This window comes from Pholcus phalangioides, unplaced genomic scaffold, assembly GCF_987345545.1.
Source record: "Pholcus phalangioides strain wild (caught in Gottingen) unplaced genomic scaffold, Ppha-v1.0 ptg000009l_1, whole genome shotgun sequence".
Classification (NCBI taxonomy): Eukaryota; Metazoa; Arthropoda; class Arachnida; order Araneae; family Pholcidae; genus Pholcus; species Pholcus phalangioides.
The window spans coordinates 58,060,273-58,078,148 of NW_028301602.1; the positions used below are offsets into that span (position 1 = coordinate 58,060,273).

Genomic DNA, 17,876 nt, shown 5'->3' on the forward strand with positions numbered 1-17,876 from the left:
TAATCTGGGTCAATCGTTGAGAAACCATGGGCCACATGTTTTCTATCGGCGAAAGATCCGGAGAGCGAGCTGGCCAGGGAAGCAATTCAATCTGGCGATTGACGAAGAACCTTTGGACAATGCGTGCCACGTGTGGTCGCGCATTATCCTGTTGAAATATGGCTGTGGGCAAGCCCTGAAGGTAAGGAAGGACAACTGGCTCCAACACCTCGGAGATGTAGCGCTGGCTTTTTAAAGTACCAGCAATGCGTACTAGAGGAGTGCGAGAGTGATATCCAATACCGCCCCATACCATAATACCCGGTGCAGGACCAGTGTGGCGGTGCATAACGCAGCTGTTCAGCATCCTCTCTCCACGGTGTCTCCAGACTCGAATCCGACCATCGTGGTGTTGCAGACAGAAGCGTGACTCGTCAGTAAAGACAATTTCATTCCATTGTGCCGTCCACATCCTTCTTTCATCGCACCATTGGCGGCGGAAACGTCTGTGGTTCTGCGTCAAGGGTAGACGAAGCAATGGACGTCTTGCGGACAGACCACTCTGCTGTAAACGGCGTCGAATGGTACGCGCAGACACTGGATGATGCGGTACAGACTGAATGTGCTGTGCTATGGTTCGTGATGTGGCTGAGCGATCCGTCACTGCCATACGCACAATACGCCTGTCATCACGGGAAGTGGTGCACTGAGGTGGATGCGATCGAACACGTCGGTCCGTCGTACCCTCCTGCATCCAACGATCACACATCCGCATTACAGTTGTTTGGTTTCGTCCAACACGACTACCGATTTCCCTGAAAGATAATCCACAATCTCGGTAGGCCACTATCCTTCCTCTGTCGAACTCGGATACTTGATCAAAAGATGATCGCTGTTTTCTACGAGGCATAATTGATCGTTTTTTTGAAAAAACCACAATTGCCGTACTTCAAATCGTCGAAATCTCCAAGCCTTAAATAGCGCTTTGAAGTGGCGCCACAGGCGCGCGTGATGTGCGTCTGCGATGAAATTCTAATCATTTGCACATCTCACCTCCGCTAATGCATGTTGTAAATTTCATATTATTTGCATGCTTCCTTCAGGGTGTTGCATTTACGGTGGCCAGCAGTGTATATATTGAGAAATGAATTATTACTGTATATATAACCATTAATACTGAGCATGTTCATTTTTCATGACCGATCGACTTTCATCTTTTGTATTGCTGTCATAAATTAGGAAGTTCAGAAAAGGGAAGTTGCTGTGAGGAGGCGATGACGAAAAATATTTTTGAAGAAGGGGACGATGGAACAAAAAAAGTTTGGGAAACTCTGTTCTAGGGTATTTTCTCATCTCATTCCGTGCTATACTGAAGTCTTGAGTTTTAGAACCAAATGGTTTGCAAGTCAATATACGTATTTTTTGGCATAAAATGTTTAATAATGTTATAATTTGAACCCTCATTATAACCATAGGGAACATCAAAGCTACAATTTGTTATAACTAAAGAAACAATACATAAACACTATGTGATGTGCACTTTACATGTTTGTATTGATTCAAAGACAAGTTTACGAAAGGAAGAAAAAGTAATTTTATAGATATTGAACGGAAGCAAATAAAAATATGTATAGAACTGTGATTCTGTGATTGTAAGTATAGGTACGTGGAAGGAAGTATTATGCTATGTGTGTCTCGATATTATACAAATACGTAAAAGAGAGAGAAACAAAAATCAGAATTCAGGTGACAAGAGATGAATGCAAACTCTGACATCATGAATTGGACACGAAGAAAGAAAACATTATTTTCCTCACACGAGCGTGTGGTGAGTGTCGCTTCTTGGGTGATAGCATTTGTCGTTGGGTATTCTATATATCAAGAAACGCCTCGATCTGGTGCTGCAAAATTAATAACCGAACGGGCTGTTTGACAAGACCCATCAAAAACTCTTCCCACTCCAGGGATTCGTACGATATTATAAGAGAAGGGAGAAAACCCTAACACACACAATCTCACAACATTTCTCGCGGCAAAGTGACAAGAAGCAAAAAAACGGTCGAAAGAAACACTTCGACAAGCGTTTCAAATGTCAGCTTCAATAGACAACCTACATTATACGCGGATGACATTCGAGACAGCTCCCTTCCGTGATACATACGTATATAAAATAAATACGTGTGTACAGTGATAGAATAAAATCCTAACAACTGAAACTGTTTATTCTCTTTCACTAGAACCGAATCTATCGTCGGGCTCGATTTAATAAAGATGTGAGTATAGAATCGTGTGCCTGTGTGTTGGTATTTGCATGGTACTTAACAACCACCTAAATCTTGAATAAGTTGTAATTATTTACACGTCAATCCAATTGTAGTCTTTCATGAAATTTTTAAGAAAGTAGAAAAATTTAAAGAAAATAATACAACGAGACTCTCGCTTAACCCTTAAACGCGTGAATTCTTTTTTCCAAGCTGATAATTTTTTTTTTTCATAGTTAATGACACGTATTGAAAGAGCAGAAAAAACTTTTAAAAAAAAATTCGAATTGTAATGTTTTTACAGAGCCTTAAAGAGGACTTGCAAAGCCTCAAAAATCGCACATAAAATAAATGTATTGAAGAAATATTACTCCCATAATGACCACCTTTCTTTGCGATTCAAACTATAGTGAAAAAAAAAAATTCGGATTGCAAAATCAAGGTGAAAAAAATAAAAAAGAAAGAAATGCACAAGCAAAACCTTTTAACAAAACAGCCATATACGCGCTTTGCAACAAGCAAAGTGTTGCTATCGTTTATTGGGACATTACCGGCAAATTTAAAAATATGAAATGGTAAGAATATGACCTCATCTCATGCGCACAAAGTCAATTCTGAATTTTTATCTTCAAACTGTATGCAGTAATGAACGTTTAAATGACCCTTTGTGCATATGCAAAGCTGCACATTTAAGGGTTAAATTCTGTGACAGTCACACGAGTCATCCCCCCCCCCCATTAGAGCGAACGAGACAACTGTCTAAACCAGGGGTTTTCAACGCGCGACCCTCGGGCCATATTTGGCCCTCGGAGCTTTTTTGTCGTGTCCCGCCGATCATTTTCAGAAAATTTTTAATTAGCTTCATTAATTCTGGAATTAATGGAAGAAATAATTTCGAAGTTGATGATAGGAATAATTTTAAAATTAGTGAAAAAAATTACTTATAAATCAATGAGAGAGAAAAATTATTTCTTGTTTTCTGATAGAGAAATTATTTCACAATCAATGAGAAAGAATAATTGCATAATTATTGAAAGAAAATAATTTCACGATATTTTGAGAAAGAAAATAATTGAGAATTACCGAAATTAATAATTAAAGAATCATTCAAAGTGATTTGAGATTAAAATATTATTCTCATAATTAATTAATTTAATCAGGGGTGCGGTAGCCCTGGTCGATAAGATACTCGGCTAAGGTACCAAAGGATGTTTAGAGGTGTCACAAGTTTGATTCACGACAGAAAAAAAGTTTACTACCGTAGGGCGTCTAACATCGAGAGGTTGGTGCGCCAACCCCTCGATGAGTATAAAAATAAAAGGCAGCCGTTCGGAATCGGCAATAAATAGTAAGCCCCGGTCTAATTAGTCCTCGTGTGTAGAAAATGACCGTGGTGCGACAAAAATGATTATATTTAATCAGTAACTAACCAAAAACTTTTCAGAATTAGTGAAAAAATTATTTAAGAACTAATCACAAAATTGAAAATAAAGAAAAGGAATAATTTCAAAACAAACCAAACTCTCTTCAATTATTTTTTCCCCGGTTTTACTCGGGGCTGCCATTGACTTCTTCAATTAAGATGTAATAAAAATTACACGAGTTTATGACCCGCGGGAAGTTTCAATTTGGCCCGTGATGCCGCGCCTGTGAGATTAAGACCCCTTTTCGAACGGCTTAATCAGTGTTTCCGAAAATGAGCAATATCACCCTCCGGAGCGATTGAATGGTACTTGTGGGTCCGCTAAAAGCTATGTGGGTATAACATAGGATCTTAGAGTTTCACTTAACTCTTTAAGCGGCACTGCATATATCAATAAACCCCATTTAAAATTCCGTATTCCTTTTAATTAAGTAGACTTTCTTTCAATTTTCAGCAGGTCCAAAGTAAGAGGTGTAAGAAAAAGTGTTCCATTGAGAGATCAACTTTAAAAAATATCTGGACTTGTCAATGCTAAAATGAGTCGCTTTTAAAGGGGCGAGATATCTCGTCAACGCCGCTTAGAAGGTAAGATAGAGAGGCAATGAAAACAAGAAACTTTCTGAAGATAGAGGCGACAGAACATAAATTTTGGGAAGCTCTGGGGTCTAGATAAATACAACCATACCCCAGCTGGGATTCGAATCCAGGTTTTCACAGTTTTGACACTTTTCCAACTGTTTCAAACAATTTTTCAACCAATTACATTTTTGTGGTTCTTGGGCAATATTATTGTTGAAATTTAAGATAAATCTCATACGAATTTACGCTTACAGTTTTGGTGTCATGGTAAATAGTTTATGAGCTGGGTGGACGTCTAGTGTCTTGGTGGTATCTGGGTAATCTAAAAAATCAGATCTATGAAGACACAAAAGGTGCACAAAAATACAAAAACAACCTCACGGAATGCATTAGTGTTGCAAATACGTATCTGTATTACTTATTGAATTTTTTTTTTTTATTATAGAGGATTGGGGCGGGGACACTGTCATTTTTTGCCTGAACTCAGTGTACGAGTGGCCCTAACGTATTTACGTTTTCAGAGTGTTTCGCGTCGTACTGGCGCTACCATCTGTTTTCGACAATTTGAAGTGAAAATGACAAATACCTGATTTTTCATGTTGCGTGAGCATCACGTCATGGGTCTAACTGCTCCCTGTGGAAGATCTTTTGAAAAAGTGAGGCAAACTAAGATTGCTTCAATCATAATAAACTCCATTAGCACGAAAACAATAAGGAGAAAACTCTGCAAACGTGGTATTTATGGACGAGCTTCAATTCCAGAATCACTCATCACGGATAAAAATTCCTCCAAGAGTCGGTTTTTTTCCCACCATATATTTGTCCATCCGCGGCTATGATTGGAACGTGTAAGAAATCAAAATCCTTCTAGACGAGATTAGCCCAGAAACTGCGTAACAACAACAGCACTCACTGAGAAAATCGAATCAACAGAACCTCTCAAATCAAAATAAAATCTCTATAAGTGAAAAAAGAAAAGTGTCCCGACGTACGTGTACTTTTCCAATAAAGACACAGAATTTCGAGATGCGAACACGAGCCTCTCGTGACTTTTAAAAAAGAAAGAAAGAAAAATAAAGCGCTGCATGTACCACCAAAGAATCTTCTTTTCTTATTATTTGTCTTAGATGTTAAGCAATTTTGTTCGGTGTAAAAAAGCCAATATAAAAGCGACCGAAGCTTCAATATGTGTCTTTTCGAGCGATAGTCTTTTTGTTTTTTTCTAAACCCCCCCCCCCCTCCACTCGATACTTCGCACTTATACTTCCCTACGTGCTCTAGTGCGCCAATGTTTTGTTATCTTTTCGGCTCTCTGTATAATCTCAAAGAAAATAGATATTATGTTCGCGAGTATTATTTGAACATTATAAAAACATTGCAGCGTTCGATATCATTGAAAACAACTATAAATTAAACGAAACTAATCATAATAGTATTATTGTTTATCTTGAAAAAGACAATAATAAATGAAGCATGGTAGATGGAGTCAGAGAAGCTTCTTGTGTGTTTCGTAAATGAATATATAATTTAGGTGTTATGCAAAATATTTTTCTTTTATCTTTATTACTTTCGTGGCGGTGACGATAAGGTTACGCCTTTCTTCTGGCTCCGCCTTGTGACACATTTATACCTATGCCTTTTTGTACCAGAAGAATTTTGACAAGCGATTTCGCTAATATTGCTCCCTAATGAATAATTACCTCTCAACAAGTCCTAAAACTACTGAATTGCTGATTTTTTGTTTTCTTTCGTGAATCAAGGACGTGAATAAACTCGGTTTTGATTCGGTGAGTCAAATTGCGCAATGCGGTAGCACTATTGTGGTAACAATGTTTTTGCTGTATTAATGCAGAATTATAACACAGTTTTTGAGTCTTCTCAGAGAAGAGGGGAAATTCATTTTTTTTATATATTTGAATTTTTTGGGGGGGAACTCTCGCAAGTGATATGGAATTGTACAGGAATGAAAAATTTTTATGGGTAGTGTTTTTTTTTTGCAAATCCATGGTCCAAGAAATTATAAGGAACAAAAACCTGATGAGTAAACCATGATAATCAAAACGAGTTACGAGAATTTTTTTCCTCGTATAACTATGAATAGCACTTATGATTTTAAACTTATTCAGTTGTAAGAGTCAATATATTTCCAAAAGCTTCGTAATTTTTTTGTTGATAAATATGATAAATATGGAGGTTGGAAAAAAACCCTAAAAATTCAGGCTCTCTTGGTTCCCGAACTCGTTAGGATGGTCCTGGACTTGAGTCTGATACGGTAAGAATTTTAAATAATATTATTAAATACAGTGTTATCTCGAATAATTAGATTCATCCGTATCTGAAAGTCTATCGTATCATTAAAAACTCGTATTCTGAGGCAAACATTCTTATTTTAAATGATGGAGATCTCTTGAATTTCTTCCATGCTACTTGCAAATACTCGTAAAAAAAAATAATTGGTATGACTCTCAGCACAAAAAATTAGGCAATTATTATTTTATGCAAATTCAAAGTAACACCGCTCTTCATCACGAATACATAACGCAGTGTATCTGACGTTGCTGTTGACTTGCTCAAAGCTCCCGAGTTTTCGTACATTAATAAGGTTTTTCCTTACCCTTTCATGTTCGTAAGATTGAAATATTCTCTTGCATGTGAAAGTATTTTATGCCGAATATACATTATTTTGCTTTGCTCGTAGCGAAGATCACTCGCAAGTCCAATGTCCCTACATATGCATATTTTTCTCGAAATTCAGACACTGTCACTAATTCCTAATAGAGAGCCATCAATGACCTTTAAAGTAACGTGATGCAAATGTGATATAAAGTCCATTTTCTTCACAATTTTTTTTATAGGGAGGGAATTTCTCACACTCTAGAGCAGTGTTTCTCAACTGGGGCTCCGCTAAAACTGAGGGTGATAAAAAGAGACATCGCTAGAAATTCCGTAAAAAAACAAGGTTCTCTTCACTTACTCTAGTTGAGGAACCGCTACAAAAACCGCTGAATAATGTCCTCTTCACACCTGAGCCAAAAACTGAATATTAAATTTTTTTTTGATTGATTTCTCTTTATTTGTATGTCATAATGCCCTTTAAAAACACTAATTAATCAGTTTGGGTAGATATCTTCACTAGGACCATTTGAGTTACATACACATATGCGTACCTCAGGTCTTAACTTGAAAAAATAATCATTAATCCCTTTACGACCATCGACGTAATATTGCGTCCAAACGCCAGTGTTTTCTTTCCTCTCTCTTCACCATCAAGAAGCTTTACAGTAACCCTTTCAGCTGAAGTTGCTTTTTTGCCCCTCCTATCTTTCTATACTCCTGTTAATGATCCCCCCTCCCCAACATATAATGTATCTTTCTGTTATATGCATGTAAGAGCGAAAGGGAACATGTAGTGTGATGGTGAAAAGATACGCTAAAAAAACACCTTTATCTATCTTACCTATTATGCTTTTTCCTTATATATATTCCCCCCCCCCCTTATTCCTTTTTCTAACGTGTGGTTAGGTTAGGACGAAGTAACTAGAAATTTATCGCCTATTCGTCAAATAGAGATAACCCAAATTTGTTGCTAAAAGTACGTGAAGTGGTTAAAAGAAATTTGAAATCGTTAAAAATGAGGTATAGATGCGTATATCCGGATCGAAAGGGATAAATACAGCACGGCAATTATTGCAAGAGCTTCACAAGGGCAAAAAAATTGTTATACACTATACAGGGTGATTCAAACATGGGTCAAACTTTAAGAGGTGATACGAGACACCGAAACAAGATTTTCAAAGAATGTGCGGTCGAATCGCAGTAGCAAAGGCGGTAGAGGATGTTTTTTGAGAGGGCACAACAGCACTTCACCAAAGGCAAATATATTTTTCTGACAAATTTGCTGCGATAAGCGCAATCAACCATTCGAGGGTGCAGGTTATTGTAATGTGGTAGACCTTCTCCTGGGTAACACAAATTCTACCAGAAGTCATTGCACTGCTTGATCATTGTTTGGCGCTGCATAACTTTTATGGTCCAATAAAAAATTAAACTCCACTAAAATACCAATAAAAATACAAACTCAAAAAAAAATCGAATTCGAAGGTGCATATGCTCCCTTGAATGGTTGATAGCACATATAGCAGCAATTCCAACGAAAAAAAAAAATATATATATATTTGACGAAGTGCTGTTGTGCGCTCACTAAAAACACTCTGTACCGCCTTTACTATTGCGATTCGGTGTGCTATGACCAAAAATGCTTGTTTAGGAGTCTTAAATCACCTCTTAAAGTTTGCCCCATAAATTCAGAATCCCCCCTGTAGAAGTTCGAGCCTTGGTCATTAAAGTACCACTGACATTCAAACACTAGATACTGTCGAGCATGTCGAAACCCCACAAAATTAAATGCACCACAAAACATCATTGATCAGAATCAATTAATCAACTTAACTTCCTACGAGGAAAGACGAAAAGCAGAAAGAGTAAGTCAATTTCTTTTGCGAGAAATATCTTTTCTGGGGAGAAACGATACAAAAGTTAGTAATTCATTTACTTTTATTAGCTCAATGACTCCGTGTTTCGAAGAGAAAAAAAAAACATCCGTGTTTTATTTTACCCCTTTTTTTCGTCTCCCTTCTCCGGAAGCCTTATCTTAAAAAGAAAATAAAAGAAAAGGGCTTCTAAAAAGAACGTGTTTCTAATTGTATGAGAGAGATCCAAGAAAAACATTACGAAAATATCCGAAAAAAAACCATGGATACAATAATAAAACTTTCCGTTATCTTTTTTTATTCAACGCATAAATTTATCTTATCCGTGGCATTAATTACGGACACTATCCGCCATTGAAATAAACTAGTTTGTGTGGTATCTATTTTCGCCATCTTCCCGTATATTTCGAGCAACATACATATTCCGCTCATAAATAAATTTTTTTTTCATCGGATCTTGAATAGAGTTTTGGGAAAAAGTTAATTTTTGTTCGTGTTTTCATCACGGAAAAATTTCTTTAGTTTTATACTTGTTTTATCTACTTACATTCGGTTATGATTCTGTTTATACGGAGTTTAATCGTAATTAAAAAGTTTAGCTAAACAAATAAATTTTTAATGAAATTGAATGAACGTGTTTTCTGTATGAAAACAATAAAATTATTTCCTGAGGTAGTGTTAAAAATCTGTTTACTAACAACATATATGTCACACTAGTTCAAAAATTACTAGTGAGACAAAATTCGTCCAAAAAATGATTTTAATGAATCAAAATGACCAACTGTGAACGATTTTTTTTGAGCTGGTAATTTTTTTTCACAGTTAATGACACGTATTAAAAAGGCGGAAAATCATTTTAAAAAATCTATTTCGAATTCTACTGCTTACACATGGTCTTAAAGAAGACGTGCAGAGCGAGAAATAAGTGTACTACTATTACTTACTTAACCGTACACGTACTCAAAAATAGCGCGTAAAATAAATTTATTAAATTAATATTACATTCCAACCCCTTTCTTTGTGGTTCAAACAAAACTTGAGGTATGAAAAACATTCGGGTTGCAAATTTCAATGTAAAGAAAAGAAGAAATACAAAAAAGACATTTTAATAAATTAGCGAAATAACAGCCACGCGTGCTCTGCAACAAAGAGTTGTCGTTAATGGAGACATGTCTACCAGCAAATTGAAAAAGTAAAATTGAAAGAATATAATCTCACCTCATATGCAAAGACGATTCTAAATCTTTATCTTCAAACTGGCTGCGGTAGTGAACGTTTAATAAAAGACCATCCATACATAATGCAAAAAACAATGCATTTAAGGGTTGAATTTATTTTGTTATCATTTACTGGCTGATATATGTTTGCATATTTTGTACGTATGAGAATATTTAGTTATTTTTAATGGTAGTGTGTCTAATGTGAGTGTGAAATTATTACCTATGTTTTCCATGATATATATAATTCATATACTAATTTAATTATTAATGAGCATTTAGATTCGAAATACTTGAGATCCATTCGTAAATACTCTACTTGATTTATTATTAAAAAAAAACAATTATTTTTAATTTTTTAGGTTTTGAATTTTGAATTTAATTTTTTTAAAAATTAAGTCGATGAAATTTAAATCTTTTGCTCGATTTGATGAACTGGACAGTTCTTTTTGAATGAATTTTTATTCAATCACATTAACGTAATGTTATTTTACCATGCACGCAAAACGCTACCAATAATTTTTTTTCTTAATGTTTTAAATTCGCAAAAAGTCAGTATAAGAAATATGTGGACTATTGTGCTGACTTAGCATAGCATATACAATCCGAAATAAGTGTACTACTATTACTTACTTAACCGCACACGCTCCTCCTACAAATTTCTCTATGGAATTTCTAACTAATTTGTACATGCCGGAATATGCTTGTACCTGTTGTGAGACTATTGAATTATGTGTTTCCTTTGAAATTATTTGTTTCCTTTGAAATTAGTTTTCAGAGATATGAAACAAATTTTGGGGAAAATTTTTCGTATATAAATGAATACTTCCATAGACCAGTAAAATAGCTAAATTAAGGGACTTTAAAGACAATAAAGAGCTAAAAATTGTAGAAATTTACTTGTTCTAAATGTATACAATTGAAAATAGGAATTCAACAAAATTAGCCCACAAATTATTTTTCCTATTCCCCCCCTTCAATCACTGAACACGCATGCACACTCTCACAGACTGGACATATGATTTGCTTTGAAGTTGTCACACTTTAAAACTTGACTGCTTAGACTGCTTGACCTGTGGTAAAACATACCATTATTAAATATTAAATAAAAATTACTGCCTTAGTTATATTTTAAAAACCTCTCTGTATTACAATCCTTTTGTTTTTTTAAGAGCATTGCTGTAAAAGTGATTGTTATTGGGTTCGCGAAGCAACCACTATTATCAGTGAATTTTCCTCAGTCACCAAAAATATTCAATTTAATTGATTAGAACAGTGATGGGCAAACTTTTTTGGAACGGGTAAAAAAAAAAGAAAAGAAAAGAATTTTGGCGGGCAGGACATTTTGAACATTGATCCATTATTGGTATGTTCTTGCTTAGAAATGAAGTGGCGGGATGTGTTGTATACTTTGAAGACTGCCACGGTTTCATTGAAAATAACACACAATGGTTTATCCTTTGAAACTGTGAGAATAACTATATTTTAATAGCTTTCTGCATATTTACTTTAACTTTTGCACATGTGTTCAAATTTTTTTTACGAATTTTTTCTATGCAAAAGTTTTTAAATCGCAATTTCTATTTATATAAATTCTCTCAACTATATTTTCCATATATGCAAAAAAAAAGGAACAATTCTTTAAATGAGTTTTAAAAAAAACACTGAAATTGAAAACGCCTATATACTATTATGTATTGTGAAATCTGCGGCGGGCTGGATAGACCCTAAAAAAGCCACATCTGGCCTGTGGCACTTATATTTTGCCTATCATTAGATTATAACTTGTTCATGTTACGATACGTGCGTAATTTCTGTACCGTTTCACTGCTACAAAAATGAAATATAAAAGTTGTCTTTTATACATTTTAACGGTAACATATATGTACATTATTCTTATTTTATATACATTGTCTTTAAAAACAGTCTCGAATAAACTGTGCCGTCTGACAGGAGTTTATTGGAGAACTAAATATGCATGCTTACATTCCGTTTCATATGCGCAGACGTATAGATTATGCTATTCAATTCCAGTGAGGCAGTAGCAGTTGCAATATCCAATAATGAATAAAATTAGGCAATAAACATATTTCGTAGGTCCTACTACAAATCGAAATATCATCCGAGTTACATTTTATTTTCATCTCCTGTTAGTTATGCCATGTTTTGCGATGAAAAATTTCTTCAAAGTTCCTTAAAATTTTGTAAATCATGATGTTTGTAATTTTTGGGGGCAGAAAACATCAACATATTTACGCTTTGCGGTAAAAGAAAAGCACCCACGAGATAGGGACCTCGTCACAAAACGGTCACGATATCCGATACCCTACAATTCTATTGTCAATTTGAATAAGGTAAAGGAAAATGAATATAAACATTTCCTGGCTGATTGCACGACTCAAATATGAAACAAAGAAGAATAAAATCGATAGTAATATCGTTTCGATATCAGGCACGCGTATATCGAATACATACGATGAGAACCAGAAAATAACAGGAAGGACGATCGAATATTATCGCATGCATTATTATTATTATTTTTTAAATCGGTTCGCTGACCCTTGGAAAATATCACCAAAAAAAGTAGTGGGGGGGGGGGGCTGAGTAGTAGTGATAATAATAATGAACAATATTGATTGACTCTGGGACGAAAATACGGACAAGAGGTGGCGAACACTCGAAACAATTAGGCGAAAATATCGCGGGAAATAAACCTGCGAATACGACACGCGATTTCTCCTCGAACAGTGAATTATGCATTGCTACGTATAATTACATCCATGAAGAAAAAAATATTAATCAAAAAACTCTAAAAATATTCATAGTAAAATGTATGTTCATATCAAAATAAGGAACCGGAAAATTCATCGAAAATTTTCATTTTTCTCTCTCAGACGTATGACAGAATTAAACAAAAAAAAACGGAAAATGAGAAAAACATTTCCGCATTTCCATAAATAGATTGCAAAGATATCGATCGATCTTTATTCGAGAACGCGCCAAAGCCACATGCCTATTTGAATAATAACAATAATAATCTCGACGATCCGCTGAATTAGAAGTATATCAATTTATTGAATGTAATATGGACTATTTATATTCATGGAAGTCGCGCATATATATACACATTCGAGACCTTACTTCACGTTATCATATGATATGAAATCCTATTTGAGAGCATTTTGCGAAATAAAGAACGATAAAAAGGTTGAATATTCGAAGGTGAACGTTTCAAGTTATGAAGCAAATGTTCACAGATTATTCAAGAAGGAAGTTTGCGCCGGTATATGTATATATCTGAAATGAAATGAGTCTATCATCTTCGTGAGAAAAAAAAGTCAGTTTTTACGTTTATTAAGTAAATTTGCAGAAAAGCATTTGTTTACTTATATGCAATAGCCGGACACCGATGAGTGGATACGGATACGAGTATAAATGGTGAAGTGGATAATTATTTTTTTAATCCCGTGCAAGATTTACATACATTAAGAAAACATCTGATAAGTGGAATAAAGCAAAAAATATGAATGACCATTTTCAATTTCCAAACATAATATAAACGTCTCTTAAGTGAATAATGAAATTTTTTTATTATTTTCTTCTAATAGAAAAGCATTTTATATTTCCTCGAAAATATATTTAAATAATATATATTTACTAGCTGTAATACCCGGTGCTGTCCGGGTTTTCTTCAATTTCTGTGGGATGATTGATAATGTGGCAAACCATTATAAAGGAAGAAACTTTATACATAATATTTACAATATTATATATATATATATAAAGAAGTGACAAACCATTGTAAAGTCATATGCATGTCTGAAACGCATTGCTAGGGAACCACAGTAACCAGAGTAAACTTTCCGAAAGTGACTGTTGAAACCGATAAACCATTTGCGAACCGATAAACCATTGTTGCCCGTCAGTTTTTTGCTCATTTTGGGCATTTGCCCGGCTCTGACAAACTTTCGAAGTAGCCTATTGTTCAAGTCGGATCCCATTTGGTACATTGCAAAATTTGTGACGACGATATATCTAAAGCTGTAGATTTGTATAGAGCACATACACACACACATACAGAAAATCAATTTTATATGTATATTTCTACTGTTTTCACATATTTGCACAAGTAGAAATCGTGTTTTTAAAGGAAATTAAGTTGTTAAAAAAGTTATTTTCACATAATTTTTCTAATTAACTACTTAACAAAAATTTATTCGTATGAAGCGATTTCAATGTATTTTTCATGAGTGGTATAAGTGAATATTGAGCATTCAGTATACTCGATCGTTTATCCTCAATGTTGTTGCTAATACTAATCTATATACGTTATACATGTAATGTACGTTATCTCTACAAAGCTACAATTTTAGACCGATCGTAGCCAAATTTTGTAAATATAGGCTACTAAACAGGACTCGACTTGAAAAAGACAGGATACATTAAAACTTCATCAGAGCTGGGTAAATGCCCGAAATGGTCAAAAAACTGTCCGGCAACAATGGTTCTTGGACGTCAACAATTACTTTTAGAATGGCTACTTTGGCTACCGTGATTCCCAAACAACGTGTTTCAGACATGTTTACCCTTTTACAATGGTTTGTCACTTCTTCAATGCTCTCAGTTATATGATAAAACTCGGATATTTTTTCTGGTATTGATATAAATGTACGCATACGTACTAAAATTCTTGAAAAATCAATTGCCGAAAAAAAAAATTATTAATACTTTCAATGATATATTTAATGTTGACGTATTTATATTATTGGGGTTGATAAAAAGTAAATTAAGTTGAAGTTAGTATTCAATGATAATAATATTTTATTATTGTTATTACAAAAAAAATAATTGTTTCCCAATACGTTTTTTTTCAATAATATTGTAACTACTGAGTTACGTTTCTGGCAGTTGCATTCTGCTAAAATACTACTATATGAAACATTCAAAGTATGTATGAGTGCAACAAAAAAAATTTTGCATGTACTTACAGTTTTATGGTTCCTGGTTTGAAGTCAGCTGGAATACTAGTCAATGAACGATTCGTGCAATCGGTTTCGATGGCAAATTCTTTGCCGACGCAGTCACACGAGCCCGAACACGGTGTCACTTCGGCCGGTGCCAGTCCACTGACAAACACGTTCGAATCAGCCGATGTTCTTGTAATCGACGACGTAGACGAAATCAGCAACAAACATGCAAATAGCGCAGGAAATCGAACCAAGTTTCTTCTTCTACTTGTACTTAATCTCCCACAGTTCACTTCCGATGTGCAACAGGTTCTTTTAAACCTCATGTCCAAAAAAACAAATCACTTTTTTTTTTCTCTTTTAATTATTTATTCTTCACTAGAATCAATTCACTCCGACTACTTCAGCCCTTTTCTTTAGTTCTAAGAACTGAATTATCAGCGGAGATAATTTTCGCAAAAATCCACTTCATCATCTTCGGTGGAAAAACATATTAATCACTTTTCGACGGTCAACTAAATGCTAGGTTCACCTTTCTTTCGTACTTCGAACTTCATAGTTGGTGGAACTCGAATTCGAAGTATCAACGACACACACACGTGCTTTGTAATACAGGTCTTCTCGCGTAAAGATAGTAATAGGAAAGAAAGCCAGATACTTATCTGACGAAAATCGCGTGGCTTTCCATCATCATCTTTTTCACTTCCAACGGCTTCCGAAAGAAAGCATCAAAGATAAAAATTGAAAACGAAAAGCAAATAACCAGCGATGTTAGCATATTCCTCCACCTCCATTTCCCCCCATCCAAGTCTCAAGTGATCATTTTCGAGTCTTGACAGCTTCACGAACAACAACAACAGCAGCACCAAGAAGATCTAGAGACAAGCATCCGCACACCTCTGAGCATCACACAAAGAAGAGAAATAAATCACGCTTCAAATGATAGATCCACATAAACACATCGTCCACACAGACGTATAAAAGAAAAAAAGATCCTTATTAGAACGACGAGAAGCCGGTGTTATTATTGCTGCTGCAGTTACACAACACCTACTAAGTCAAATTGGGAACAAGTCCGACGAGTGGTAATCATAATAAAATACACCTCGAAGTGGTGTATATAATGGCAACTTTCTTTCTAATTACCCTCTTTTAAAAAAAGGAAGATGTCTCTCTCATTCATTCATATTGAGATGATGATGAATCCGACACGGACCTCGTGCGTCTGCTGCGACACATCAGAAAGTTCGCGTGTGCGCGCGAAAAATGCATTTTTTTCTCGAGCCGTTTTGAGAATGAGGAGCAAGTTTGTGTGGTGTGTGCGTGTGTGGTTTTTTTTTTTCCTACGTTCGACGGCAAGAAAGTTTCTCTTTGGAAGTTGCCCTGTTTGTAGCCAAAGCCGAATTGAGGGTACGCCAGCCCCGTTATGGCCCGCGGCTTAAGGGCAACGTGTTGTGGCCTCTCACGCCCTCCTTCTCTCTCTCTCGCTCGCTCTTTTTTACAACGTATGAGCACTTTTTTTTTCTTCCACCAACTTGTCGGTGAGCACTTTTCCTTCTCCTCACTTCTACAAACTCGATAATAACGCAACTGCTTCACTGGCGTAGTACGGCGAGTAGTCAGTCAGTCAGTTGTTGCAGCTTTTCGTTCGAACTCGTGTCTGTGGATCGAAGTCTTTTTGAAAAGAGAGTCAGAGTGAGAGTGAGAGAGAGAGCACAGAGTTTTGTTCGGTCGCCATCTCGGCGCCAAATATGTGTGTGTATTAGCAGCCACGGGGGCTTCGGACGTGATTTGTTGGAGAAAATGGGATGTTGCGGGGCTAGAGGGATCTTTCGTCCTTTTTTTTTTTTTTTTTTTTTGTTATCCCTCTTGCTACCAGGAATCGCATTGATCATAAAAGCTAAGACAGCTTCTTCTGTTTCCCGTGGTTTGGTTGGATAAACTTGACGCATCGTCATCATCATAATCGTCCCTCCACAGTCCTTTCTACTTGTCTTTTTCGGTGCGTCCTCCGTCACTGTGTGTTTCAATAAAACCACATACGGAGGAGATCATCTCCCTGAGAGAGAAGGGAAAAAGAGCAAGTCTCGAATAACGGGGCACCCTATCCTTTCAACATGATATAATGTGGTATCGGGATTATTAGACCGCACGTTGATAGCTTTCAGGTGTGGGTGTTTATAGATAATCTCGTACGATTAAATACGACTAAGACTCATCGATTAGCCTGCCTTTTTTTATACTTTGGCTGAAGATCACGGACAAACTTTGTCAGGAAGACCTCGGTTATCACGACACTTCGGCTATGACGTCAATAAACTGCGGTAAAAGCCGATTTTTCATGAATAATAATGTCGATGAACCTCACTTTTAACGTCAACGAATATGCCACGACAACGACTACACGACATATTTTTTAAAACTTTTGCCGCAAACTTCTGTAGCGTTTTTACAAGAAATTATAGCAAAAAATAACGCAAAAAAACATTTATAGGAACTGTTCTACTTCCTTTCTATAAATAAACTGCGATGATAAGAGCAATATTCATTTCATCATCTAACTCTTTTCTCTCTAACTCTTTTCATCATCAGTACATTACTAATCTCTTTAATACTTGTCTTTGGTTTGAAAAGACTTCACTTCAAAGCCTATTTTAAGAAACGTCCGAGTCAAATATTTGCCGTTTACATTATCAGTTCAGATTACAGGAATGTGTTCTGCATCTCTATGTGCGAATGAAAAGAAGCCTTTCGTATGTCATGCTTTGTATATATGAATTCCTCATCATTTTATATTTAAGAGATCAATAACTTCTTCCTCTCCTTAACCGTTCATGTGCCTGGTAAACATTCCTCTGGGGAATTTCTATTGAATTGGTGAATGTGCAGAGGAACGTATATACTAGAACATTTCTACACACCAACTCCGGTCATATCGCCATACAGAAATTTTACTACCG

At 35.7% G+C, this 17,876-nt stretch overlaps 1 protein-coding gene across 1 annotated transcript in view; it reads right to left on the reverse strand.

The window, feature by feature from the left end:
* LOC149083380 (uncharacterized) overlaps positions 1-16,618 on the reverse strand; it is a 126,449-nt gene extending 109,831 nt beyond the window's left edge. Inside the window, exon 1 of the mRNA XM_089236652.1 lies at positions 14,938-16,618. Within this exon, the coding sequence (XP_089092778.1) occupies positions 14,938-15,242 (305 nt within the window). The 5' untranslated portion in view covers positions 15,243-16,618. The remainder of the gene's footprint in view (positions 1-14,937) is intronic.
* Positions 16,619-17,876: the final 1,258 nt, after the last annotated feature.